We start from the raw sequence: 27,861 nt of genomic DNA, 5'->3' as shown, positions 1-27,861 counted from the left end.
CGCGGCGCTGGGCGGCGGGCGGGCGGGCGCTCCCCTCGCTGGCAGCGCTCGCTAAGATGGCGGATTTCCTGCCGTCCCGCTCCGCGCTGTCCGGCTGCTTCCCCGGCTGCCTCCTCACCAGCGGCGAGGCCGAGCAGCAGCGCAAGTCCAAGGAGATCGACAAGTGCCTCAACCGCGAGAAGACCTACGTGAAGCGCCTCGTCAAGATCCTGCTGCTGGGCGCGGGCGAGAGCGGCAAGTCCACCTTCCTCAAGCAGATGCGGATCATCCACGGGCAGGACTGGGACCGCGCGGCCCGCGAGGAGTTCCGCGCCACCATCTACAGCAACGTGATCAAGGGTGGGTGAGGGCGGCGGGCACGGGCCGCCCTGCGAGCGCCGGGCCCGGCCGGGCCGGGGCGGGGAGAGGCGGCTCGGGCGGGTCCCGCGAGCCGGGGGAGCCGCGGGGCCGCCGCCTCCTCCCGCGCTGTCCCGGCGCCGGAGCCTCCCCCGGGGCCGGTTCGCAGCCCCTCCGCGCCCGCGGCGCTGTCACCGCGCCGCCCGGGTGCCGCCCGCGGAGCGGCTCCGGCCCCGGCCCCGGGAGTAGCGGTTTGAGCCCCGGAGGTGCCGGGCTCTGCCTCTGGAGTGAGGCCAGAGAAGGGCGGCGGAGCTGGGGAAGGGGCTGGAGCGCAAGGGGCGGCTGAGGGAGCTGGGGGGGCTCGGCCTGAAGAACGGGACGCTCAGGGGTGATCTTATCGCTCTCTATTGAAAGGACGTTGTAGCCAGGTGGGGTCGGGCTCTGCTCCCAGGGAACCAGAGATAGGATGAGGGGACATTGTCAAGCTGCACCAGAGGAGCTTTATGCTGGATATCAGGAAGAATTTCTTCACTTCAGACACGGGAATGGGCTGTCCAGGGAGGTGGTGGAGTCACTGTCGCTGGAGGTGGTACTTAATGGCAAGTCTGGTTCACAAGGTGGTGTTCGGTCATAGGTTGGACTGAATGATCTCAGAGGTCTTTTCCAATCTAATTGATTCCGTGATTCTGTGATTTCCTGGTAGTGCGAGTGCAGTAATGAGCGGTAATGGATGGGGGAAAGATGCACCTGGAAGTGCGTGAGGAGGAGCCCAGCCCTGTGCTTTCAGTTTCTCGCTGCAGTGGAGGAATGGCTGCCGTTGTGTTGGAAACTGGGCTGACACATCAATTAACTTCAGCCCGCAGGCAGAGCCTCTCTCATAGATGCTTTGCCAAAACCTCCACACATGGTTTAGGGGAGTAGTGGATGCTTGATTTCGCTGCTGTCATCCTGACTTCATTGGTCATCCTCACTCATTTTCTCTCTTATCTAAATTGCTCCTTGGATTTTCAGTTTGGACTGTGTAATAGTTGGACAAAATCTTAATGTGGTTTCTCAAAACAGCAAAGTGTTGCCAGACTCAGCCCCTGTGAAAATCCAGCAATTCTCAAAGAGAGTTGTTTTACAAACCTGCTGATGAATCAAGCCTGGAAAAACTGTTGATAGCAATAGAAGGCAGGAGAAATCACACACATGTATCTCAACCAGGTTAAAGTTTATTGCTAAAGCTACTTGGTACTATGTGAAAGTTCCAAGTACTTACACGTAGGAACTGCACATCTCTGTGGGAGGCTCTTTTCCTGCTGTCACAGATAGATTTGACAGTTACCTGCCTTTGACAGAGAGAAAAACCATGGAAGGGGGTTGAACCTTGACAAAACACCTTGGCACTGAATGAGTGTGTTACTGAACAGTCATTTGTTGCCACATCTTAATTTCCTTGTATCTTTTCCTATGCCTTTACAGTTGTTTATTCTTTCCGGAATTTTCATTTTGCTTTTTCATCAGTAAATTTAGTACTAGAAATAATTTCCCTGTATTTACCTTATCAATACGAGCACAATGGGTTTTTATATTTTTCACAAGGACTTTAAAAAGAAGTTTAAAATACTCTTTTTCTTCTAGAGAATATTTACCAAAACAGCCACAGAAGTGCAGGAAGGCCTTCCTTTGCACTTAAGCTACAGAAACATACTTTTAGCAAGTGCAATGATTTTAGTACATGTCTTAGTCTCTCTGAAAATATGAAAGGCAATGGTAGAAATACTGTCAGTGATAGAGATTCTTTGTATAATTTGGTATAACTGGATACCAAGTTGAGAAGAACAAAAAAATGTAGAGAACCTTAAGAAATGAGGTGGTTTAACATATTTTGAAATAAACTTTTAAGTGTACTTTGTACTCAAGCCAAGTGAAAGGGTTTTGTAGCACAGGTTGGATAAAGTTAGTAATTAAAAATAACACTTTTTCAGGAGTTGAATTTGCACTGTGGGGATAATCCTGTTGATGTAGTCATGTTCTTGAGATAGCAGATCTGGGGTGTGCTGTTACCTGTAAGTGCAGTGGTTTGGGTCAGTTTTTGGGACGCTACGGGTGGATGTTCCCATCGAGCTTTGTGCAGAGCGGGTGCATTGTTCCTCTGAGGGCTGGTGAAACGGGAGATGCTGAGAAACTGCTCACAGTGCCTTTCCTTGTCACCGCAGGTGTGCGAGTCCTGGTGGATGCCAGGGAGAAGCTGCACATCCCCTGGGGGGACCCTGCCAACCAGAGCAACGGCGACAAGGTGATGGCCTTCGACACGCGCGCGGTCACCGTGGTGCAGGGCATGGTGGAGACCAGCGTCTTTTTGGACTACCTGCCTGCCATCCGCGCCCTGTGGGCAGACAGTGGCATCCAGCACGCCTATGACAGGCGCAGGGAGTTCCAGCTGGTAAGATTTTGCCTCTCAGTGTCTCAAAGTGCCCGTGTGTGATTTTGTTCCTGCCTTGCCTCTCTGTGAAACGCCGGCCCGGCCGCTCCCGTGCGCGTTTTTGGGTGCTTGGTTGGCTGTTACTCTGTGGTGTTGCACACAGCTGCGTTTAGCTATTTCCCCCCCCCTTTTTTAATAGTAATAAAAGAGATTCTGACGTAATTGCCCTCATTTCATATGTGGGAAAGCTGAGGTATTGAGGGCTTTTAAGTTTTGTAACAAAGCTGGTCCCTGCACAGTATTTTTACTATATGATTATTACCACCCTTTTATTAACTGGTGCATCAACTTAACCGAGCCAAGCAAAAAAAATGCTTTGTCAAAAAAAGACAGGCTTTATAGTAATGTGATTTTTAAAGAAAAGATATGCATGGGTTAATGAGAAGAATTTAAAAACCACTCCCTTCTCTATTCCAGTTTGAGCAATCTAGCAAACATTCCCTCTGTATACTTCCTGTTTAATTTTGAATGTCTGTGTTAATACTCATGTAATGAGATTTTTGTTGCATTGAAGTTCTGAGCTTCAATGTAGCAAATGGAATGGAAATATAATGAGATACACAATTTTATTTTAGTGGGGTAGAGACAGTACACAATTCAGTAGCGGGGTTGGAAAGGAAAAAGAAACCTGTTGATTCTTGAGCAGCAGCTCAAACTTTGTGTGACAGCTGAACTCCCTTTGCTCCATTCCCATGCAAATGCTGCAAAAAGAAATGAACAATTTTGAGTTAAATTTGGTTGTTTGTTCATAGACTTGTGTATACCAGTGGCATAGGGTTTTGTGGGGGTGGGGGTTGAGAACCTTAAAATAGATTAAATCTGTTCTGGTAGGTCTCTCAAACATAAGTGGCTTTGTGTTTTTATGTCTTAAAAATAACCTTTGTGTTAGTGTGAATCCAAACAATAGCTCATGATGTCTCCTGTTGAGCTATTATGAATGGTTGTGTAATCATAGGCTGACTTAAAGAGGTTGTGTAAATATTCTATAAATATGTGTTGCCCTGATCATGGAATGCCTTCTGCAGATTGCAGAATGGGCAGGTGCTGCAGTGCCCTATCACCTGCCCAGCCCTGGGCTGAGCTCTGTAAATAAGTTCCTAAGCAGACCTGGTGCTCCTTGAGTTTCACCTTCAAGTGATCATAAAAGAGTAATTGCTCTTGTGTAGTCAAGATTCTGGTGCAGATGTGAGTTCTAGGGGTGTAATTGCTGTGCTGGAGGGATCTGCTTAAAATCTGTTCAATAAAACAGTTTTGTCTTCGATTAAACATGTTTAGTGACTTGGGGCTGTGTAGCAAAGGGAAGGGAGCAATTACTGTTCTGTCATCTTGAGGCCCTGGGAAGTGACTTCTTTCCATAACTGAAACATGTGCAGAGTTTCACTTTGAGTGGCTTGTGAAGAGGGTAGTGAAGAATTTGTTCTTCTGAACCTTACACAAAGAAAGCTGTTGCTTTTTTCTGTAAATCCCTAAATCAATGTAATTATCTGCAAAAATATGTTTATCACGTTGTTCTTTAGGTAAAACTCAGGAATATTTCTTAGGTGCTCTTAATAGTTCAGTACTATCCTAATAATTTTTGAAAGCAAGATAAATGCTTTATTTATTCCTATATTACTTTATTTCCTAAATCCTTTCAAAATCTCAGCTGGACATATTTATGCCAAGTTATAAACATGAAAGAAAAAAAAAAAAAAAAAGGCAGCTGAATGATGTCATTGTGTTGAGTGCAGGCACTGTGATCTGTGCTGGCCAAGCATGAAGTCTCAGTTTTACCCCAGAGCTCCATGTGGGCAGCAGAGCAGAGGGAAGCTCCTGCAGCCATGTGGATTCTTGCTGTACCTGAGGGAGTGCTCAGAGAGTTCCTGTGCTGTGACAGGAGGGACACAAATGGTTAAGGAGGGAGTGCCAGGCGTGTCCCAGTCAGGAGGCAGAGCAGGGGAAGTTGGGAGGGACACAGACAGTTCAGGCGTGTCAAGTACTGACTCTTGAGTGAAGGCTCCAGACTGAAAACTTTTTACACTGTAGAATGGGGGAAAAGAGGAAAATACTGTTCTGCTTCCAGTTTGGCTGCTTGTGGCAAAAAAAATACGATGGGAGATAGCAGCAGTGATTAGATGAGTAGGAGAGAGGGAAAAGTGGCACAAAACCAGTGTAAAGCTCTGGGGCTGAGGTGGTAGAGGAGCATTATTGGGCTGGATCTGCTCTCACTTCTTTTCAGACTGAAAAACGTGGCTCATACTGAGAGAGCACAGGCAGAAACAGTGGGGAAGTGTTTGCCATGGGAATAGGACACTCTGGGACAGAGGTAGAGGTGAGCAAATGGAAAATGGAGCAGTGATGGGTAAGGAGTGAAAAATGTCAAAATTTACACATAAATTCTGGAAAAAACGCAGCAAGAATGTGTAGTGTAGAAGCCATTTGTAGCCTGGGTAGAGAAAAAAGGTTTAAAATTGAGATTTCTGCAATTATATGGTTAAAACATCAACATATATGTACATTTGTGAGGGCTTGTGAAGCTTCTCTTGCTTTTTTGTTTTCCTCCAGGATCTTTTACTGATGATGTTGGGAGCCTGAGGAAACAATGAGATCTTTTTATAGCAGCAAAAAAAAAGAACTTGGTTGTATTTTAATGGAATTAGGAATCAGCATTTCCATGTCTAGTTCACTGGAGTGTCCTTCCTCATTTTGTTAACTCAAGTGGTCATGGGATGGCCAATATGATTTATTTCCCTTGGTATAAAAATAGGGGCCTTCTGGCCACTAGCAGCAGCATTTATGAAAATTCATTAGGTCATGCTTGTGTAGTGCTTTAGAACTGGAAAAGCTAATTACAGCTTAGTGCAGTATGTGCCACTTCAGTGCTTCCCAGGTGGTTGATGTTATAATCCCTCACATTTTATTACAAACCAGACTCATTCAGGTGCTTGTTCTGTAACTCACACTGGAGGTTCTGGTCATCCTCAGGCTCCTCTCCTGCATCCCCCAGGCTTGTTTCTCCTCTGGCCTCTCAGGAGGCTGGCAGGGCTGAGTTACAGATGGAGTCTGAATCAGCCCAGCACCTGACACCTCATTAACATTTCACATTTCCCCTCAGTGCTTGGTTTCCGGTAAAACTCTGAAGTGACTTGGATAAACACAGCCACTCTGTCGCTTCTGCAGCATGCAGGCTGACTTACCTGGGCATGTCCTGCCTGTTGTGTTTGTGCTGCTGAGCTTTCAGAGTGTGCTGTGAGGGTTTGCTGCTCTCCTGGAGCTTTGCTGAGCAGCCTTTGGTGCTGGGAGCACTGAGCAGGGCCCTTGGGAGTGAGAGTAGCCTGTGCTTCCCTCTCATGTCAGGCATTTCTTGAACTTGCTGTGAGAGCTGTTAACAGAGAAGCATTTTGAAGTATTCTCCAGGAGTCTCATTGTTCTCTGAGAATGGAAGAGTGTGATGAGAGCCTCAGATGTGTGATAAGCTTTGAATGTGTTCAGTGTTTGTTCTTGTTGAAGGTAACTTTTGGGTGGGTTTTGATCTTTGCTACCAGCAGTTGTTGATCTTCAGACAGATATTTATTGCCCTACTTGCAGTTGAAGTGAATGTTGGGTATTTTAAAGCCAGAAAGCTGCAGAGATGTGAGATTCATGTGAGAGGACACTTTATTTTTGTCCATATTTGCACAGAACTGCAGGCACAGGTGATACAATAAGGATTCCAGGATATGCACTCACCTCTGGATCACAGCTTTTTCTGTGACATTTCTGCAAGTGCTAGATCAGATTATAGAGGACAGGAAAAGGCGTGTTCTGCTTGAATTGCACTGATAGCTCTGCAGCAGCTTCCATGTAGCATTCTTCTTTTGCACACAAGTATTTTTGGCAAATATTGATCAGTTTACTGGGAGATTGTATTGTATTTTGTCTTATTGTCCTTGGACTTTTCAGGGTTCTGTCTGAATATTAGTGGGGCTGTTGTACACACAAGAATATTAATTAAGCTCTACTGGAAGGATGAGGCCTGAAATGGATCCTGGAGAATATTAGGAAAGTTTATTGTTCTTTCAACACATCCTGAAATGTGCCTGATTGTAGAGGCTGATCCTGCAGAGGTCAGTTGTGTGTGAAGCCAGGCTAAGTGTCCAGATGTTGAGGTTTTCCCATTTTGGAGGGTGGATTCCCATCTCATGGGACAGCTGTGAGGTCAGTGCACAAATCCCTCTGAAGTCACAAATGTAGAGCTGGAAAAAATTGTCTTACCTGTCATTGATGGAAGTGTCCACATTGTGTTTGTGCCAGTGGCTTTCAGGAGCCTTTAGCAGCTTCTGCAATGTTCTCCTCCAGTGTTCATCTCTCTAACCTCCCCACACTCCTGTATTGGGAAGTGGGCATGGCTTTGCCCTTGGATCTCCTCCTGGATCTGGGATTGGGTGTTCAGTGCTCCCACTCTGCTTGGAGGGTGCAGGAGTTGCTTCCCCTGGGACATGACTGAGTGCATAAACTGTTCTGAGACTGACAGGAGACTCTTCATTGCAGACATGAGATCCAGTCACCCAGCATTTCTCTGAACATTGACTGTTTGGGCCTTTAATCACATAATTTAGAGTTTATTGAAATACAATGTTGCAATTACACTGACTGTTGCTTCAATTTCTATGTGGAAATCCAAAAAACTGCTGCTTTACATATGTTGAAGTATGAGCAGTTTTTTCCCCTTTCTCTAATCAGTACTCTGCCAAACATCAGATCACAGGATGGCCTGTGCACAGTGAGCAATGACTCCTCAAAGCCCTTGGAAAAGGCTCCTTGCCATCCCATGGTCCTCAGGTGAAAAGATTTATCAAACATTGTTGCTCTAAATATGGAAAGGAAAGTAATTTACAGATTTATACTTTAAAATGAGCCATTCAAATCCTCAAAAGAGACTCGGATTTTTTGAAGATGTGCTGTTTTTCCAGCCCCAATGACAAGATAATGAGTTGGCATTAATAAGACTCCTTATAGGGATTAACTCTGCAGTCCAGCAGTAGAGGCTTGAGTGTCCTTACTCCAGATTTGTGACCAAAAACCTTTCAGTGTGTGCCAGTGCTTTGGTATTGGGGATTGACTGTAATATTTCAGTCAAGCTTAGTGATCTTCGGGTGAATTATATTAATTTAACACAAAATGCCTTTTTTAGCTTTTTCCAAATTGGGATTAGGATTTCTGTTTCAGCCTCTGAGAGCTGAAATGCTGTTTCTGGGACTGCCTTACCACCACTCTTCCTTTCCTGCCTGCTGACTTTTCTTATTAGCAGCAAAATATTGAAGAGTTTGGAGAGTGGGCTGGTCTTTATTTCCAGTTGGTGCTGCTCTGGTTTTAATGGGGAACCTCTTTGCCATATTTATATTTTTTTTCAGGATGTTGCTATATTTATGTGTGTATATATATATATTTGTCTTTGTTTTGTTTTTGTTTTTATTTATTTTTTGTTGCTATTAAGCGCAAATGTGGTTCTGGACTTGAGAGATCTTTCAGCAGGAGCTGTCTAGATGTAGACCTGCTGTGCCTGAATCAGGATGAGTTGTCTTCCAAGCAGGAATGCCTTTGGAGTCCTGTGTGCTGCTGCACTTGCCTTGTGCAAGCCTGTGTTTTCTGCATGGTTTCAGTGCAATCTCTCAGGATGGAATTCTAAATTCAAACCCAATCCAGATACTGACTAACCTGTTCTAGTGGAAGGGCCCCTGCCCTTGGCAGCAGGGTGGAACAAGGGGATTTTTAAGGTCCCTTCCACCCCAAACCATTCTGGGGTTCTGTGATCTGTTTATGGGGAGCCACTGCTTTTGAAATGCAGACTTGTACAATGCAGTGTGGGAGCAGAGGGATGTGTGCTTATATATATGCCATCTCCAGCAAGCTGTGTCCTGTTGATAGTCATGTGCCTTGGTTTCCTAAACATTTTATTGCAGAAGACTGGAAGGTGACCTACTTCTTGAAAAAAAAAGGGAATTCTATAACCAAGCAGTGGTTAAATAGATATAAAATACAAGTGCCCTTCTGAGTATGAATATTCACATCTTGAGTGTGTCAACCTCTTCTCAGCAGGTTGGTTTGAATCTCTGCAGATGTGTTAGAGGAGCTTTTGCTGCTTCTGCTGTGCAGTGTAAGCTGAGCCCTTGGTGCAGGCATTTATTGCACGCTCATTTCCGTGCTCTCTGCTCACTGCAAGGTGTTGCATGTTGGTACCTGCAGAGCTGGCTCCTCACAACCTTTGGAATTTAACCAGCATTGGCTGCACCCCTCTGGCTCCATGCAGAGCTGACTTCCTGAGCACAAACCTGCACAGTCCCTGGGCTGTGGTGTCAGCAAATCTGTGGGTAAGTGCAGTGTCACCTTCCCTGCCTGTGTTCTGCACCTGAGGCAAGCAGAGAGAGGGAGCTTTTCATGTGTAAATATGGAATCCTTCAGGACTGAGCTGCCATGCCAGAGGCACTGCTGATTTGTGCTGCTGATCCCTCATTTGAGTTTGCTGTAACAAGGCTTCAGCCTTAGAGGCTGGTGAAGTCTGCTCTCACCAAGCACATATTACACCTAAGTTCTGCTTGCTGACTGTTTTGTCTTTATTGTCCCAGATTTCAGTTCTTGAGTGCTTTGATATCTTCAGGGCTCAGGCTGCACCTCTTACACAGAACCAGCAAAGGAGTAGGAAACTTCAGCTTGTGGTGGCTGAGGAAGTTGCTTAAGAAAATGTGAGAAAACCAAATGCAGCTGACCTCACTGACTGCGTCAGAAAAGCAAGAGAATAACTGCAGTTGTGGGAGAGCAAGATAATCTCTGTGCCAGCATTGTGTCTGCTGGCACTTTCCTTTGCTAAGGAGCTGAATTATCAAATTCAGTTGAGAAGTTTGAGGGTGCAGAACCTGCCCTTTTACAGAATAACAAGGTGGATGCTCACAGTGCTGATGGAGGCTGCCTGATACCAAGTGATATCTTGTATTACTCTGGAATATGAAGCCTTTATTTATATCTTAAAGGTGAATAAATGACTCATAGAACATGATATTAGTGAACTTGGCAGCCTCAAACTGTAAATAAATTGTGTTTAATTCAAATAAAAATCTGAATAATCCCAGAGACTAGCACTTATATTTTATCCCAGAGCTGCCTGATGGGTTGATTTTAAGTAGTGATAAAGAAGATGTTTAAGAGTACATCAGCAACTAAAAAGGTCCTAAATTACTTCCTGTATTTTCTTAGCTTGTATGTCTGCATTAACAAGAAGCATCAGGTAATGGAGCTGGAAAAGTTGAGGAATTTTAAATACAGAAAACAGCCTGAATTATCATCACAGCAACTGACAACAGCAACTTCAGAAAAGAAAATTTCTGAACAGTAATTGGGAGTGAGCTGCCTTTTACAGCACTCAGTTCACTGTGCCATGTTGCACACCTCTCCATCAAAGTCATTAAATTTTTTTCTGCCCTAAATTTCTTTTCCTTCAGAGTCTCCTCAGTTAATAAGTGAAATATCATTCTGCTCTTCAGAGACTTAACCAAGGAACTGAAAAGCCCCCAAATTCTTTTTATGGCTCAAGGATACAGCAATGTGTAATACCACAAGAGTTTCTGTTTCTTTTTCCTTTGTTTAAAGATGCTGGGGAAATAATTTTAGACAAAATGCTGGGATCTCTGCAGCCAGCCTGGGAGCACTTCTCTCTTTGGGCACGTGATGATAAAATATCACCCACTGGTGACCAAATCAAGAGGATGCAGAATTTCCAGGGGTGGAAACAGTGCACTGGTACCACTTGTATTTCAAAATATCTACACAGAATTATGGGGAAAAAAATGCAGGGTGATTACTAAAATTGTACAAGTGAGTGCTTTTGGGCTCTTAAATATAGTTTTTCTAGTAATTGATTTCTAGTTCTTTCTAGTTTAAGTTAATTTATAGTATGAAATTCTACAAGTGACATGAAATGTTTTCAGCCTCTTGCTGCTGTTTAGGGAGTCTTGTGTACTTCACTGTTAATTTAGACACAACTTTTAGTAGTTTTTAAAATCCATATTCAGCTAATGACACAGGTAGATCTTTCTCTAGAGCCAGTGAATTATCACAGGATCCTGTCAGCTTGGAAGGAGAGCTGCTTTGTGAGTGCATCACTGGCTGCAAACAGAAATACCAGAACTTAATTGAAATGGATTCTTCTAATTGAGACAGAGGAAGGAACTAAAAGGCATTTGGTCATCTGGATTTCTCATGAGAAATAGGAACCAAATGTACTTTAAAACTGAATCCTAGAGAAGTGCATTGGGATCCAGTTCAGGGCTCTGATTTTGAAATGTTGTGATTTAGTGCAGAGTTTATGCAATAATGGACTTTTCAAGCATCTTCAAGTTCAGTATGGCCAGTTTTAGTGCTGATCCATTTCCACATGCCAAATATTTGTCATGTTTTTGGGAGCCTGTGCTGGTCTTGTACAACTTGGAAGCCAGTAAAGCTCTGAATGATGGATGGCAGATTTGCAGACTCACACTGCTCCAGCATTAGATGAAATGCAGTTGGAGTTACAAACACATGAAGTCATGGAGCCAGTGGGTCAGTGCTCTGAAAGAAGAGCAAATGTTTACAGTCTGCTTCCAGTCTGTTTTGTGTGCAAAACATCTGAGGTTTAGAGAGATGCTGCCCAGAGTGTAAATAGTGACTGGGAGGTGGCAGTTTCTCCTTGCTCAGTGCATGTTTTCATAGGATTTCTAGGGCTGTGTGTTCTGGGCCTTGGAGGAATGATTTCATCAATGAAATTTGAATATTTTCTGCAAGGTATTGGTGTCTTCCCTAAAGTAAACTTTGTGGAAGAAGAGTTTGGATTGTAAATACTTAGGGAGGGAGTAAAAAGACTTTTGAAGGAACAAAGTTCACCTGATCCTTGCTTTCATGGATTAATTCTGTTCAGGTTCTGGCAATGGGTCTGTGATTGTCCCATGTGTTCCTCAACCTCTCTCTGATCTCCAGAAGGGGCTGAACAACCTGGAGTTTGCTTCCTATTTGATGGTGATCGTAAGGAAAACCATGGAATCACAGAATGCTTTGGGATGGAGGAACCTGAAAGCTCATCTTGTTCCTCTCCCAACCTTCCACTGTCCCAGGGTGCCCCAAGCTCTGTCCAGCCTGGCCTTGGACATTCCAGGGGTGGGCCAGCTGTGCCAGGACCTCACAGGGAAGAATTTCTTCACTCCAGGATTGATGCTGTGGACTCTGAGGGTTTTCAGTTGTTGGAAGGAGTCTCAGCTGTCTCTAGAATATGTCACATCCTGGTTTCCAAGCACTCTTTCAGAATTAGAAATACAATAGCAGAATGCCTGGTGTGGAGAAATTGTAGTTTTGGAGGCTTTAGTGGAATGTTGTTGCCTACCTAAAAGCTGTGGTGACTTTGCATATTTTTGAGCAATTAAGAATTCAGCAATTAAATTCCACCAGGAGAGGGGAGGAATACCTAACTAAGAAAAGTGAAATGCATTTCTTCCCTCTTAGGAAAGTAATTGAAAACTGGAACAGTTTGCTCTGTGGTATACTGGTATGCAGATTAACTTCTTTTTACAGTTCAATCATGTTTTAATTAATTTAATTGGAGTGGCATGGTATGTATGAAACTGTGTAAATGCTCTGCTGATGGGAGACAATCTGTGTGAGTTGTGAGTCTGGCACTTTGAAGGGAGAGCAGTGCTGGATGGGTGATGGGAGGAGCAGCAGCTGATGCTGGAGCCTTGTTTGGAGTGTTTCATTGCAGGCTGGCTTGGTGACATCCTGCTGTCACTGTCAGGGCATGGCAGATGTCCCCAGCTTGCAGGTGCTGCCCGGGTGTCAGTGCAGGCCTCAGGTTGGCGTGCTCTGTCTCCCTCCATTTGTTATCTACATTTTGAGAATTATGGATTAATTGGATTACACTAAATAGGGGATAATAGATTAAAGGGATATTATTGGGTTAAACCCCTTCTTAAACCCCTTCACCTTTTTTTGTTAATGCTGTTATGCAAGATAAAAATGTCACTCATGAAATAAACTTGGGCTGACTCCTCTCTGGTGCTTTTGGAGGTGAGCACCCTCCAGCCCAAGTGATCCAGCTGTTGCTAACACAGATTCTGCTCTGCCACCAACAGGTTTTACAAAAGATGGCTTCTGTGAGTCAGGACTGGAACCTTTCCTGTTTTTAGGGCAGATACTGAGTTTGTGGGGCCAAACACGAGGCAGGTTTCACTTCTACCCCGCGTGACGCAGTTCTGATGGCTCTGAGAAGGCAAACCCAGCTCAAGCTGCACGCAGCAAGCACTGAAAAGGGGAAATGGGGCTGAGCTCTGAGAGCTGGGCTGAGCTGTGACGCATTTCTGATGGGGATTGATGAGCAGCAGCCAGCATTATTTTGTACTCAGCAACTGTGGCTGAACTCTCTGTTCTTGCAGAGAAACAGGAATTAATCCCAATGTGTTGAGTTTTATCTCTGGAAATGGGCAGATCAGGTTTAAGTGACTATTCAAATTGTGAACTGGAGAGAAAGAAGCTGGGAGATGTGAGATGTCTGGTCTTGAACAGACACTGTCTGTGCTTCAGCCCCTAAGAGACACTGCTGCTGTGCTTCCCTGCCTGGGAGGTTCTGCTCGGTTACTTCAGCTTGTCCCTTCCTTCCCAGACACTCCAAATTCACAAAAGCCAGTTTCCTTTTTGCTCTCAGATCAGTTAATGAACCACCACGACCCCAGCTTGTACTGCAGATCCTGACCCAGCCCTTGTGAGGCTGCTCCATTCATGCTCCCACAGGCAGCAGTGCCATTTTCCACCAGTTTGCCCTTTGGTTTGGGGGAGTTTGGGATTCATTTCACATGGAACATTTGGCTGCTCTGCACATGGCCACAGTAATGCTCATGTGGGCTTAAATGGGGACTGCTGTGCTTTGGCCATAATTAACACTTAGAGAAAGGAAACCTCTCACAGGGAAGTGTGTCTTGTGTTAGTGCACACTCAGATATTTTGACCCCAATTTTCAAATATTTTGACCCCAATTTTCAATTTTGAAATTAAATATACTACTGCTTACCTGGGCTTTTTCCCCCAAATACCTTCAGCATCATTATTAAAAATTAGTTATTGTATATACTTATTGTAAACTTCCAGAATGCTGCTAATACTGCTTGAAGAGTGAGTGTTAAATCAAGTATTAGAGCGTGGAGTGACAATTCAGAAATAAATTGTTGCCATCACTTTAGGAGAGACCAATCAAGTTGCTGGATTGCTGCTGTAAAACAGGGAAAGTATATTTTTCAAGTTTAGTTCCTTGAGTAAACAGGTTATAGGTAAGAATTGGGGAAGTTTTGTCCTAGTCTTGTTGACTGGGGCTTCTTTAAAAGAGGAATCCTCTTCAGAAAGCACTGGGAGGAATGACTGCAAGGAGAAATTGCAGAAACCTGAAAGCTGTGAAGGAACCAAGATTGTTTCATTTACCTCTGAGTGTGAGACCAGCAAGAGACCAAAGCAGCTCAATGTCGTGACATGAGACTTGGTTAAAGCTGCTCTAACAATCAAGCAGTTGTGGATTTGAGCTCATTAGTGTAATTAGGATATGCATTCATGGCATAAATGCATCATCTGGAGCATCTCCCTCCTTTGTGCAATGCTGAGGGTGTCCCTGTTTGGGTGGAGGAGGTTGTGCCCTGTGATCTCCCTTCCTCTGGGAGTCTGCATTGATTGATTGGATGGAAATGTTTCTCCATTCATTATCCCTCTGTTTATTACTGCCATTTCAGGAGACATCTGCTAAACCTTCAGTGGCAGCACTATTGATTTGTACTCAGTCTTCTTTTAAATCAGCTTAGGGTGGGGTGCAAGGAAAAAAGGTTGCTACAGATTCTTTCCTTTGCCAAAATCCTCAGCTATGGATTTTCCTGGATTAAGCCCCTAACAGAAAAACACCCTGTACATAATGAAGTGTGTGCTGTAAGCATTGCTAGGGTGCTGAAAAATGCAGAATTTTCTGACTCTCTTTATGTCTCCATCATTTTCCTTCAAGCTGATTCTCCAGAGTTATGGATGGTTTGGTTTGCATATTTAGGCATGTGCACACCAGCCTAAAAACACTGCAATTACCTGTTCTTATTCTAAACTAGGCTTGTAAAAAAGCTTTTTTTTGGTGGTCTTCTTGTTTCTAGTGTTTTTGTGGGGTTTTAATTAAATAAAATAGGAAATATTTGTTTCTCTATTTCAAGAAATTCAAGTAAGGTCAGGAAGAGAAAATGTTTGGTGGTTCTTAGAGTTCTAATATAGAGCTACTAAGTTATATCTCCTGTTTTCCTAAAGTATCACATTTATTATTTCAGACACTTAATAAGCCCTGTCAGTTCAGTATGTTCCACTGAACTTGCAGCCAAACCTAGATGGTTTGATAAATTGTTTCTTTCTTTAAACCTTGTGATGACTAAATCTTTATTTGATGCTTTTTCTCTATCTCTTTTTTCTTTTTTAAGCAATTGCTAGTGGAAAAAATGCAGTGCCCCTGATCCCCTTGAAGAGCTAAAAAGCCATTTGGCTATGCTGAGGTTTCAACAAATCATATTTTGATTGCTGACATTGTTTTCATGGAAACCAAATAAATTGGTGCTTCCTGGGTTTAAAAGATGTGTTCATCTAGTGTATATTTCATGTAGGTTTTTTTTTCTTCCCTCCCCAGAAATATTTTTGTGGTTACTTTGCTTTAGGCAGTAACCAGCCAGTGATCTCTGTGCTGTGTTTTGCTTAGAAAAGATACTTGCTCTGGTTCACTGCAGGTGACCACACCAGCAGGTGTTGGCCTACAGCTAAATATCACCTCTGCTTTGGAAAAAACATGAATTTGTAAAATATCTTAGTAAAAAGAATGGATTCTAGAACTGGAGATATTTCATTTAACAAGTAGTTAAATGCAGAGTTGTAGGGGAAGCTGTTGTGTCAGTCACCTTGATAGGAGTAAGATTTCAGATTTGTTGTACATGGATGATGAAGGGGCTTGGCTCTCTCAGGGAGCTTCACAGGAGGCACAGGCTGGTTTGACTCAAACCTTGCTGAAAATGGAATAGTTGACAGTTATGAATAAAGTTACTTAACAGTCAACTTCCTGTGGTTTACATGCATTTCTGAATCAGGAGGAGGCTGAAGGGCCACAGCTGAGACATGTGTATTCCATCTGAACAAAAAAGGGCATCTTTCTCAAGCTTCAGAAGGCACTGCTTAAAAATCCAATACCCTGATACAATTTACTAAAGTTTAAAACTGTAACTCCAGAAGGCCTTTGGAGCTGATGTGTGGGGTGTTCATTCTGCTCAAGAAATTTGCTTTATTGCAGTACCTCAGTATCCATTTGAGATGTGTGCCCAGCCTGTGCTGGGTTTTGTCCTTGTGTTGGCATCTTTGGGCTGCACTTGAGGTGCAGGGGATGAGTTGGGCTCCATGGCATGGCTGGTTCCTGCAGTGTCACTGCAGCTTGCAGAGATTGGCATTTCCAAACTGTACAAATGACTTCAGAGGGTTCATCTGCATTTGAAAAAGAAAATTCACTTGGGACTGATGTGAGGCTGTGACACAGAGCCATGAAATGGTGTGCAGGGACACCTGCCACTATCCCAGCTTGCTCCAAGCCCTGTCCAGCCTGGCCTTGAACATTCCCAGGGCTGCAGCATCCACAGCTCTGGGCAACTTGTGCCAGTGCCACAGAATCCTCAGAGTAAAGAATTTCTTCCTAAAAACCAATCTAAACCTTCTTTCTGTCAGTGTGAACCCCTTGTCCTCTCACTCCAGACCCTTGTAAATAGTTTTTCCATCTTTCCTCTATGTTTCCTTCAGGTACTGAAGGCCACAGTCAGGTGACCCCAAAGTCTTCCCTTTTCCAGGCTGCACATTCCCAATCCCCTCAGCATTTCCTCGTTGGAGAGGTTCTCCATCTCTGTAATCAACTTGGTGGCCTCCTCTGGCCTCCTTCCAACAGGTCAAGGTCCTTCCTGTCCTGAGGACATCTCTGTATTTTTAGCTAATCTTTAAATTTCCGTCCTATGTACTCACAGAACGTGGGTGTGAGGACATCAGGAGTGTAATGGAGAACTGTGGGGGTTTTCATGGGGGCAGATCCTTCAGTTTTCTCATTTCTGTCTCGATTTTGCCCTTGGTGTGGCTCTTTTGTGGTGTGACACCACAGCCTGATTGCTGAGCAGCCTCGTGGCAGGGCTGGACATGGTGAGCCACACAGGCATTAGTGGCACGCACTGGGGAAACCCAGTTTCTTTTTTCTAGTCATCTTGGGTAAACCAGAGAGTTTACAGTTTGTCAGAAAGGAAATTTTAGGTGACAGCTGTTGAACACAGCTATTTAAATCTGGTCACTGTCATGGATTTACTGAGTGGGATCTGGTTCTCTGTCTACCAAGAAAAAGCAGCCTGACACAGAAGCTGCCTTTGGGGCTGCTGTTGTGCAGGGATGTGAATGGGACCTTTTCTAACTGATTTTTAAAAATAGGTGGCATTAAAGCTTTCCTCAGTTGTTATGTGCTGAGTTTTTCAATGTGTTTCTCTTCATTATTGAATAAAATAAAAAACTTCACACTTTGGGAAGGGATTAAAGCTTGGCTGCTTTGTAATGCTGCCTCTTTGAAGCTCGTTTAAATGGGTCAGAACTCTCTGGTTCTCCAGTAGTGCATTCTGATAAAGATCTGGTCAGTGAGGCAGTTGGCTGTTCAGGAGTGTCTGCAGTTAGCAGAGCTCAGCCTGCTGATAGCAACATGTCCAGGGCAGACAGAAAATTACCACTGGTCAGGGCCCTGGCTTGTGGCTGCAGTGGGATGGGAGAAGAGATGATGAGTTTGAAGCTGTTGTAGGTGTTTAATTGGTATGCAGGTAAAAAACAGTGAATGAACAACTTCTGTCCCTGGTTGCAGGGCTGAGTCATGGCCACAGCACTTGCTGTCTGAACAGATTTTTATGAGGGGAGAGCCCAAGCAGCTGAGCCCACGGTGTGGAGGAGGGAAGCTGGAATGCCTCAGCTTAATGAGCTGTGTTATGCTGGGACTGATGGATTTAATAGTTCAGTCTCTTCAGTTTCAGCCTGGCCACCTCGATGTCTGTGTCCATTGACTGACAGGTGACTGCCCAGAGGTGGAGCTGCCACCTCAGTGCTCCCTGGGTGACTTTGTGTTGGATGGGTGACTCTGGAGTGTTGCTGTCGCTGCAGGCCCGTGCGTTTTGCATTTGTGATTTCAGGAAATCCCCTCTTTTGGAAAGCTGCCTGTGGGGATGTTCTGTGACCTTTCCAGGCTGTGGTTTGCTTGTCTGCTCCAAGTGCTCTGTGCATTGCAGTAGCTGCAAGCCCTGGGACTTAAAGGAGAGTGAGAGGTAGTAACTTCCACATTAACTGCAGAGTTAATGCTCCTTCAGGGAGCAGGTATTGCTGTAAGTTGTATAAAAAGCTGTCTGAGATTAAAATGCATGTTTGTATGCACACACACACAGTTCAGCCTCTGAGGCCCAGGTATTCCAGAGTAAATACCTGCACTTGGTGAGTCTGCAATCTGCCTGATTGGGATGTAGCCAGCCCTGTGGGGAAGGGAAGCTTGCCAGCTCCTATTGGCACCTAAAAAAGAAATTAAACCTGACCTTAAATTTTATTTTGCCTTAGTATTCAGCTACAGACAGTGGCTTTAGCACTTGAAAGGCCTGAATTCTGATCCTGTTACTCCTTCTTGGGAAGCTTGATGGATTCACGCAGCAGGGTTGTTTATTTTCTGTGAAATATGAATGCTCTTCCCTGCATCCCTTCCTTAGAGGATTGAGGCTAGAACAGATGATGGAAAAGACACAATACTGCTGTCATTGCAAGCAGCTGCTGCTGTGTGCTGCTAAAATGGTGTTTTTGTCACCCCAGAGAAAATCAGGACAGCTGAGGCAAACAGGAGGTAAAACAAGGCCCAGAGGTGTGTGGGGCTCTCTCCTGCAGGTGTGCCGAGCACGAGGCATGTTCCAACCAGAGCCCCAGTTCTGCCTCGTTAAACATTGATGTTCAAATTGCACACTTAAAGGTGTGGCATCTCCTTGGATTATGTAACTTATTTTAGTGCCTGGAAACCTTGCAGAGGTACTTTGCTGATGTGTCTGCCAGAACCATTTTTGGCCTTTATTTACCCTACACTGCCCAGGGTAGATGCTGAGATGACACAGTTGAATAGTGAGGTTTGTATTCTCCCTAGATAGGCTTGCAGAGCTCAGATTGAAGTGAGGGGAGGTCATTATCAGGGTGTAGCTCCTGTCCTGATTCACTTGTCTGGATTAGGTGTAGTCACCCCAGCCTCAGATGCTGTTTGATTTTCTCATTGAGAGAGCTCAGTCAGAATTCCTGCTCTTCCACCTGCAGAATGAAAACACAGGTGGCTTCTTTTTTCTGCACTTACTGTAAAATGAGTAAGTTGCAGCTGGTAATGAAGAGTTTCCAGAAGGAAGCAGATTTGTGCTTCTGTGAGGATGCTGGGAACCTTCAAAAGGTGTTTTCCTCTGCAGTGAATTCCATCAGTACATTCCTATTGCAAGTGAACTCAGGTGCAGCAGTACCCATGGCAGAATCCTCCTTAATCCCAGCACCCTGGTGGAGTTCTGCAGGATTGACTGTGGCTCGGGTTTACCATGAAAAAACCTTTAGTTCTGCATTACTGGAGGGATTAAAAACTGCAGTTACCTTTGCCAGGACAGGGATGAGTTGAACCCAGGAGATAAACCTGGATTATAAATGTGATATCATGCACAGCAGCTCTGCTCATCACTCAGAGTAAGATGTTCTGGTCCAGCTTGGTGTGTGATGGAAACTGCAGTAAAATGCTTTGTGTGCTGTGGTTTCTCATGCTGTGTTCTGCTCATCCCTGTGGCACTGCAGTAAAAATGAACTTTCTCTGGTGATTAATCCCTGCACCTGAATGCCTGTGTGTGCACACTCTGCTAAGCCTCAGAGGAATTGAATGTTTCTTTTCATAAGGAAGGTGTGGCTGCTTCATTGATGCTCCCTGTGGATAACACTTGGATTTATTTATCAAGTCTAAACTTGGAAAGAATGTGACTATTATAAATGTGCCTTTTATGCTTTTAAGCTTAAATATTAACTGCCCTAGGAATAAATCATCAGTTGTGTTCTTAGGATAGCTGCTTTTAAAAAGGGCAGTGATTAAAGCTTACAATGCTTAAATGTAGGTTTCTGATAAATTATCTGGACTTCAGAATGTAAACTCTTGGGATCAAGGATGTCTCTTATTTAAATAACTGTTTGATTTGTTTTTAGGGGGAATCTGTAAAGTATTTCTTGGACAACTTGGATAAACTTGGAGAACAAGTAAGTCCTTTTTTATTTTTCTTTCCAGTCTTGAGTTTGAAGTAGTCTTTGTGATCTCTGGGTTTTAAATAGATGAAATGTAATTAGTGCCTACTGCAATGACTTTATCTTTAGTTAACTCCGACTGTCGCATTATCTCAGCAGTTCATCACTGACATGTCAGAAACACAGGGCAATGCAAAGGCCAGGAGACTTTCTGGAAATAAACCATCTGTCAAAATCGAACAAAAAACAAGTTACAAAAGCTTGGCCAGGCAGGAGATTGTTAAAGTAGCTTTTCATTACTAAATGGCATCTAAAAACTACTGGGTTTGGGGTTACGTGTCCAGTTAGGAACTCTTGAGTTAACTCAGTCACAGGTCAGTGGTACCTTCCAGAAATATCTACTTTAACATAAACTCAGTAAAGAATAAAGTCTGTTTTCTCTGGAGAAAAACCTGAAATTTTTGTAGAAGACTTTTTTATAGAACTGTTAATTAGCACTTGCATAATGAAGGTATCTGCAGTCTAGAACTGATGAACATGTGGAAAAACTGCCTTTAAAACAGGAGTTTTAATATGGTGCTTGAACTCTCTGGGGAGGCAGTTTCTCTATGGTCATTCCCAGCTGATGGTAACAAATGAAGGAATCCAAACCACTTCAGTGAAACCCTGTTACATCATGCTTAATTTCATTTTTGTTTTTAACAGATTAAATTTTAAGCCAGACTATTTTTCTGCTTTGAGCTATCATTGTTCTAATTAAAGCTCTGGTGATCAGTGTGTTTCCCAGATCTCTGGCTTGAGAGCTCCAGCACCTGGTCTCTGATTTTGGATTTGGTCTTGAGATATGAAACTTGCACTTAGGAGGGAACTGCATTGCTCTAATGAGCTGCTGAGCTCTCTGCCAGTGGGGGATTTCTCATGGTCTTTGAATCCATTGCCTTTCAAAGGGCTTGGAATTTTCCCCAGCAATATTGGATAAAGTTTTGCAGCTCCATTTCCAAGTTCTTAATGGAGGAACTTTGGTCCATTCTTTGATTAAAGTACGAAGCTTAGTCAGCAGTTGGGTTTTTAAATATTTTTATACATAAACACACAGCAGGTCTGATGTTCCTGTGGCAGTGCTGTGAATTACAGCTTTTCTGGCTTCAGGTTGGTGTTGAGAATCAGAGAGACTCATCAGGATCTGCTGTTGTAAAAAATCCATGAGGAAAAAAGCACTAGCTAAGTTTTGTTAGTGAAAGATTTGATAGGTTCTTCTGGTTTATTCTTATCTGTATGCAAGATTATTTAATGATTGTTTCCCCAAATTGTAAATAAAAGTATTTGTTCTTATCTGATGCAACTGGGCTGACTTGCAACTAAATTGCTTCTAAACACATAGATCTGCAATTCACGTGCCTCTTGCCAAAAGGGAGCTGATAACAGCACAGAGGGAAAAGAACTTAATGTTCAGATTTAATCAGATCAGCAGAATCAGAGTAACTGACAGGCAGACATGCGTGGGATCTCCTGGATTCCTTGTGTGTTGCTATTTCAACTGCCAGTGCAGACTCTGTGTATCCAAAATACCTCACAGAGAGACTTGGCTTTCCATCTTGTGATTGGATCTTAGTCATGCCTTAAATTGTAATTTGAGCTAGGCAAACAGTGATGTGATAGCCTAAAGAGCTGCTGATAACCAAAGGAACTCCTTTAGGAGAAGCAGACTGCAGTGAGTTTGAGGAAAGGAGATAGGAAAATCAGGAAGAAAGCACATGTTCCAAATCAGTATCAGTGTGAGGATGCTTGAGGGGAAGAAAACACTTATTGGCAATGGCAAAGCATTGAAAGAACTTGGAAAATAACACTCAGTGCCATTCAAGGAAAATACTCACCTGGTGATGCATGCTCTCACACGTGGAGAATGGGATCAGCACTGAGACAGGGGCAAGCTGCTTGTGTTCCAAGGATCTGGGCATGAGGGAGAAAAAATAAATGTCCTTCAGAAAGGGAATTAAAGTACTGGGAGAGTTCCTGAGAGTTGTTGTGTTTGGTATCCTGTAGCCAGAGGGTGGCTGGATACCAGCACTGAACTCAGGATAAAACATGGAGAGGTTTGGGTTGAAGGGACCCTAAAGATACCCAGTTCCATGGCAGAATGTACAAGTAGAAAGCACTGGAAAGGATTCTCTCAAGTGTGGAAGGAATTTTCAAAGAGTAATAGTACTTGAGAGGGAATTTGTCAGGAATTCTGGGGATAAGCTTCTTCTGGAAAGCTTTACTGAATAAACATTACAGGCCAACTCCCAGGAGAGTTTGCTTTGTGCCCTTGTTTCAATATTGAAGGTGCATGTGGTTTTGCCTATTATATTAGTTGTTTTTCTTTATTTACATAATTATTAATTTCTGTCACTCGTGAGCTTTCTTAAGAGACTTGTTGCTTTTGTTCTGAGAAGCTGAGACAAACTTCCTGAAAAACAACAGAATATCCATTCCCATTTGGAAGCTGGAATGAGTGCTGAACCTGTGACACTCCTGCCTGCATGTTGACAGTCAGCTTTGCTCAAAATCTCTTCACCTGTGCCCAGTGACATTTCATACACTCCCTGCACTGCTTTGCTGGTTGTTCTCCTCTCTCTAATTTCAGTAGAAAAGACCCAAGATACATTTAACAAAGGGAAAAGTCTTATCACCTTTAAAGTTGTCCATTAATCACACAAGGGGGTGACAGCAGCTCTTCTGGTCAGTTTGGAGGGAGCCTGATGTTGCTTTAGGAGTTCTCCTCCCCCCAGATTTGGGTGCTGTGGGGTTTGGCTGTGTGCAGTGCTGCAGCAAAGGCTGCAGGGTGGGGAGCCTGTGTGTGCTTCAGAGCTGCTTTGTGATTTGTGCCACGATAAAAATCAGTGCCTGAGTCATGGGCAGCTCGGGAAGAGGAACCCAGAGTTCACACAAAGCCCTCTCTCTCTGGTTTCACTTTGGAGCTTACAGGGTAAAGCAAAGTGATCCTTGAACTTTTGAAATGTTGCGCTCAGTTCACGATTTTTAAATTTTATTTTTGTGGTTTGAGTTTGCCCAGCTGCCTTAAACGTTGGATACAGCTATTGGAATAGCCATGGTGCTGTGTGCCTGTTCCCCCACCCAGCTGACTGCTTGAATCAGACTTTCTGAACCTTGCTCTTACATGTTTTTATAAAAGCTCCAAGTGTGGGAACTGGCACTGTCAAAGGAAGATTATAGATCATTCACTTTTTAACTTAAATTTAAGAGACTGAAATTCCAAAACCTAAATTGAGCTCTCTGAAAGGGTGAGAAATGCTGGGAAAATATGAGGAAGAGTTTCCATAACAAGTGAACAACAAGGTTTTAAAGTCCAGCACAGGCAGCTGTGGTAGAAATGCACTTTGCAGATAACAGAAAGACTTGGACCAGAGACCAAAGTGTAATTCTAGGAATGAAGAAATCCCCAATCTGAGAGTTGAATTCATGCTATCCAAAGCTGATTAATAAGAATTCCTCTTCATTTGCATGCATTGATGATGTTAATATAACAATAAAATAGTCTCATTAATGCCTCTTAAATTCTGGGGAGGGGTGGGCTGGAGAACTTCAGGGTACAGCTGTCTGTGCCCCCCCAGGAAAGAACTGTCCCCAGCCCTCAGTTTCTGCCCCTGTTCTACTCACTGCACAGTGAATTTTGGGCAAAGCCAGGCAGAGTGAGCTCACCAGTGTGCACTGATCCAGCAGGATGCAAAGATGCATGGCACAAACACAGGAAGTTGCTTAGGTTTTAGTTTTCAGTCATAATTGATTGCTTCAAAGTTGTTTAGTGGAGCAGCTGGTTTGTTTCTGCAAGTAGTCATGGGAGGAATAGAGAACCCACAGCTGGCATGGGATATCCATCCCATAGTTACTGGTTTGAGAAAACTGGTTTAGATCCCATTGTGGGAAGGGAATGAAGGAGGCACGAAGTGAAACAGAATGAGGGAAACTGGCAGGAGGAATTGCTGGTTCACCTTTGAGGTTGGTTATGGATCCTTGTCACGTGGCAAAGGGAAAGCTTGAGTTCTTTGGGGTACATGTTCTGGTTTAATATTGGGTGTGTTTCCTAGCATGGAAATCCACATCCATGTCTTTATTGCAAACCTTGTCCTGTTCCGTGCAAGCTGCTCTCCCCACTGCAGCTCAGCTGTGCCCATTCCCATTCTCATATCCTAATCCCAAAATTACTGGCAACCACCATTGTGGAAAGGGAATGAAGGAAGCATGAAGTGAAACAGAATGAGGGAAACTGGCAGGAGGAATTGCTGGTTCACCTTTGAGGTTGATTATGGACCCTCGTCATGTGGGAAAACTGAAGTTCTTTGGGGTACATGTTCTGGTTTAATATTGGGTGTATTTCCTGCTTTGACCTGCAGCTCTTTCCCAAAGGCATGGAAAACCATGTTCTGGTTTAATATTGGGTGTATTTCCTGCTTTGACCTCCAGCTCTTTCCCAAAGGCATGGAAAACCATGTTCTGGTTTAATATTGGCTGTGTTTCTTAGCATGGAAATCCACATCCATGTCTTTATTGCAAACCTCATCCTGTTCCCATGCAGGCTGCTCTCCCCACTGCAGCTCAGCTGTGCCCATACCCATTATCACATCCTAATCACAAAACTCTCCTTATTTTTCTAGGATTACCTTCCCTCACAGCAAGACATCCTGCTGGCACGGAGGCCCACCAAGGGGATTCACGAGTACGACTTTGAAATCAAAAATGTCCCTTTCAAGATGGTCGACGTGGGCGGCCAGAGGTCGGAGCGGAAGCGATGGTTCGAGTGCTTTGACAGTGTCACATCCATTTTGTTCCTGGTGTCCTCCAGTGAGTTTGACCAAGTGCTGATGGAGGACAGACAGACGAATCGCCTGACGGAGTCCCTGAACATTTTTGAAACGATAGTCAACAACCGGGTGTTCAGCAACGTCTCCATCATCCTCTTCTTGAACAAAACGGACTTGCTTGAGGAAAAAGTACAGAAAGTCAGCATCAAAGACTATTTCCCAGAGTTTGAAGGGGATCCCCACTGCTTAACAGATGTCCAGAAATTCCTGGTGGATTGTTTTCGCACGAAACGCCGGGACCAGCAGCAGAAGCCACTGTACCACCACTTCACCACTGCCATTAACACAGAGAACATCCGGCTAGTGTTCCGTGACGTTAAAGATACCATCCTGCACGACAACCTCAAGCAGCTGATGCTACAGTGATGTGCAAAAAGACTGCTTTGTTTCAGTAACTCTTGTGTGTTTTTTTTTTTTTTTAACTAGAAGTTTACAGCAGGAGTAGAGAAATCCAGATCCTGTCAGACTTCTTGATATGTGGCTGAAAGCTGCTGCTGAACACATTATTGCCAATTTCTGCAGAAATTCAGGCTTAATCTCTTCCAGTGTAGCTTCAAGTTGACTCAAGTTGTAATTTTATAGCAGACCTATGTCTAAGTTACCTGTAAAGTGGTAAATTTGACCTTTTACCAACATGTGTATTATCCTAGAAAATCCAGAATTCCAAGTTGACACGTCAATGAAATTGTTGCAATTATTAACTGTGGCAGTAATTTAAGGTGGGGGGGAAGAGAGAGAGAAACTTCTCACATCTGATTTCATTGTGAAGACTGTGATACCATAGCTGACTTATGATTTCTCAGGTCTGTTTTTGGTTAGAAATCCCATCAGATCCCTTGCTGGAATCATCTCTTTGCAGCCCGTTCCTGGGTGTAGCCTACTTCCTGCTTAAGTATAAACCATGGCATTGGGATGGAGTAGGAGATGCTTCAAAAATGTGGAAAATCAGGAGTTTCAGACATATCAGGAAGTGCTGAGTGCAGTGATGAGGGATTCCTGGTTGGCACAGTACACAGATTCACTCCAGAGGTGTCCTGGAGCCATGGCAAAGCACAGAGCACTCTGATCAATCCTCTTGGCATGCTGGTGTGGGAAGGGGGGAGCAAGCCCAGCTTGTGTTTTTTACCTTCCCTGAGCAGATGTTCCCTGTGGGTCACCTGTTCTGGAAGCTCTTTACCTTAGCACTGCTTTATTTGAACTCCCTGCCTCCTTGCCAGGTGCCTCTCTGAGTCAGGAGCATTTGCTGATGGAGAGAAGGACTTGCAAACCTAAGTGCCTCCTTGTGTTCTGTCCTCCTCTGGCATTTCCAGTGGCCTTACCAATTCCCAGCAGAGGCCTTGTGTAGCTGACACCGTGCAGATGAATGTTTTCTTCTGAAAAAATGAAAAACCTTGTCCCAGCAGAATGTGCTTGAGCTGATGAGGCTCTTTCTGAGACTTTCCAGTTGGGTCTAAGCAATCCTAAGTGTACTTGAGCCAAATAATGTTGCACAGCATCTTCCAGAGTGCTGCTTGTGACTGTTTTACCCAAAGTCCTTTTGCAGTTTTGTTTCATTTCTTATGGGGAGTTGGTAGCATTGCCATGTGATTAAAATAAGAAATTATAATAATAATGATGATGATGATGATGAAAAATAATGAAAATGAAGCAGTCCTGATGTACCCCACAGCACACTGCAAAAAGAGAGTGAGATTGTGATAGATAAATCAGTGTCCCTACCACGATTCCCCCAGGCTGGAGGTGTGTGGGCAGCTCAGCTGCCACTCTGCCCCTGGAATTGGCCAATTCCTGTGGATCATGCTGGTGGCCAATCCTTGAGTATTTCTTTATTGTCATCCCACGAGCCAGGGGTGACATGGTGGTGTCACTGCTGGGAGCAGTGGCCCTGCCAGGACATAGGAAAGCTGCCTGACTCCTGAACTTGGCCTGTACTTACTGTGAGTGTAAGGTGCATTGACATCTCTGTACCTCCTTCTCCTGGCAGCAGAAGGGGAATTGTGTGTTTTGATTTAGTTAGGTGCTTTGAAAGACCTCTATTTTTTTATATCATCCAGTGAATAGTCATAGGTTAGTCTGTGATTCTGGCCATCAGGCACTGTTTGGGGAGGAAAGAATTTCTGAAAAGAGCTTGGGAGAAGTCACAGTGCAGAATCTAAACATAATCCTAAAGTCTGGATGCAGCACTGATGTCAGGAGGGTTAAAAGAATCTTGGATGGGGATATTTAATGGAGATTTTGCCTCTACTGGGCATGGATTACTTCTGATTTGGTTATATGTGAGCAATTCAGGAAGGAGAATGAAGCTGAGACCTCAGGAAAGGCTGGTGAGGCTCTTTCAAGGACTGAGCAGCACACCTATGATGGGAGCAGAAGTTCTCCTTTGGGCTGTAAATGCTCCAAGAACAGACACAAACCTCTGGTGCCCTCCAGGTCCAGTCTTGGAAAGCAGAAAACAAATTCCTGCCCTTGGTTGTCACCAGGAGGAGGAGCTGGGTTGGTTTCTCCTTGGCTGACAGGTGTCTGGACAAGTGTCTTTTCAAAACAAATATTTACATCTGATTCAAGCAGTTGGTTTGGAGAGGTCTGCAGTTGGTGCTTTGGAGGGTGTCAGAGCAGATGATTGCAGAAAAGCCTGAAGGCTGGTAGTGGGTGACAGGGTGAGTAGCAGGGATTTGTCTGAACTAATTTATGTGAAGTATTGATGAATTTTTTTGTCAATGGAAGCTGTTAATTTACTGAGGATCCTCAAAGCTGATGGCAGTGTGAGGATGCAGCCAGGGTCACCAAGGCTCTGGGCACTTCTGGCCTTGGCTAAAGTGGGGGAAATGCCCAAAACCCCACAAAAATCCCTGTTGTGACCCCCTGTTCCAGATCTCCCTC

At 44.1% G+C, this 27,861-nt stretch overlaps 1 protein-coding gene across 1 annotated transcript; it reads left to right on the top strand.

Moving 5' to 3' along the window:
• The first annotated feature begins 19 nt into the window (after nucleotides 1–19).
• Nucleotides 20–27,861, top strand: GNA13 (G protein subunit alpha 13). Its single transcript, XM_058038963.1, has 4 exons — nucleotides 20–339; nucleotides 2,538–2,764; nucleotides 20,084–20,134; nucleotides 24,775–27,861. The coding sequence occupies exons 1-4, from the start codon at nucleotides 57–59 to the stop codon at nucleotides 25,345–25,347; spliced, it is 1,134 nt and encodes a 377-aa protein (XP_057894946.1). The 5' UTR covers nucleotides 20–56; the 3' UTR covers nucleotides 25,348–27,861.

This window comes from Melospiza georgiana, chromosome 21 (genome assembly GCF_028018845.1).
Source record: "Melospiza georgiana isolate bMelGeo1 chromosome 21, bMelGeo1.pri, whole genome shotgun sequence".
Lineage (NCBI taxonomy): Eukaryota > Metazoa > Chordata > Aves > Passeriformes > Passerellidae > Melospiza > Melospiza georgiana.
The sequence above is the reverse complement of the archived record's forward strand: the minus strand, read 5'-3'. Positions and strand labels throughout refer to the sequence as shown.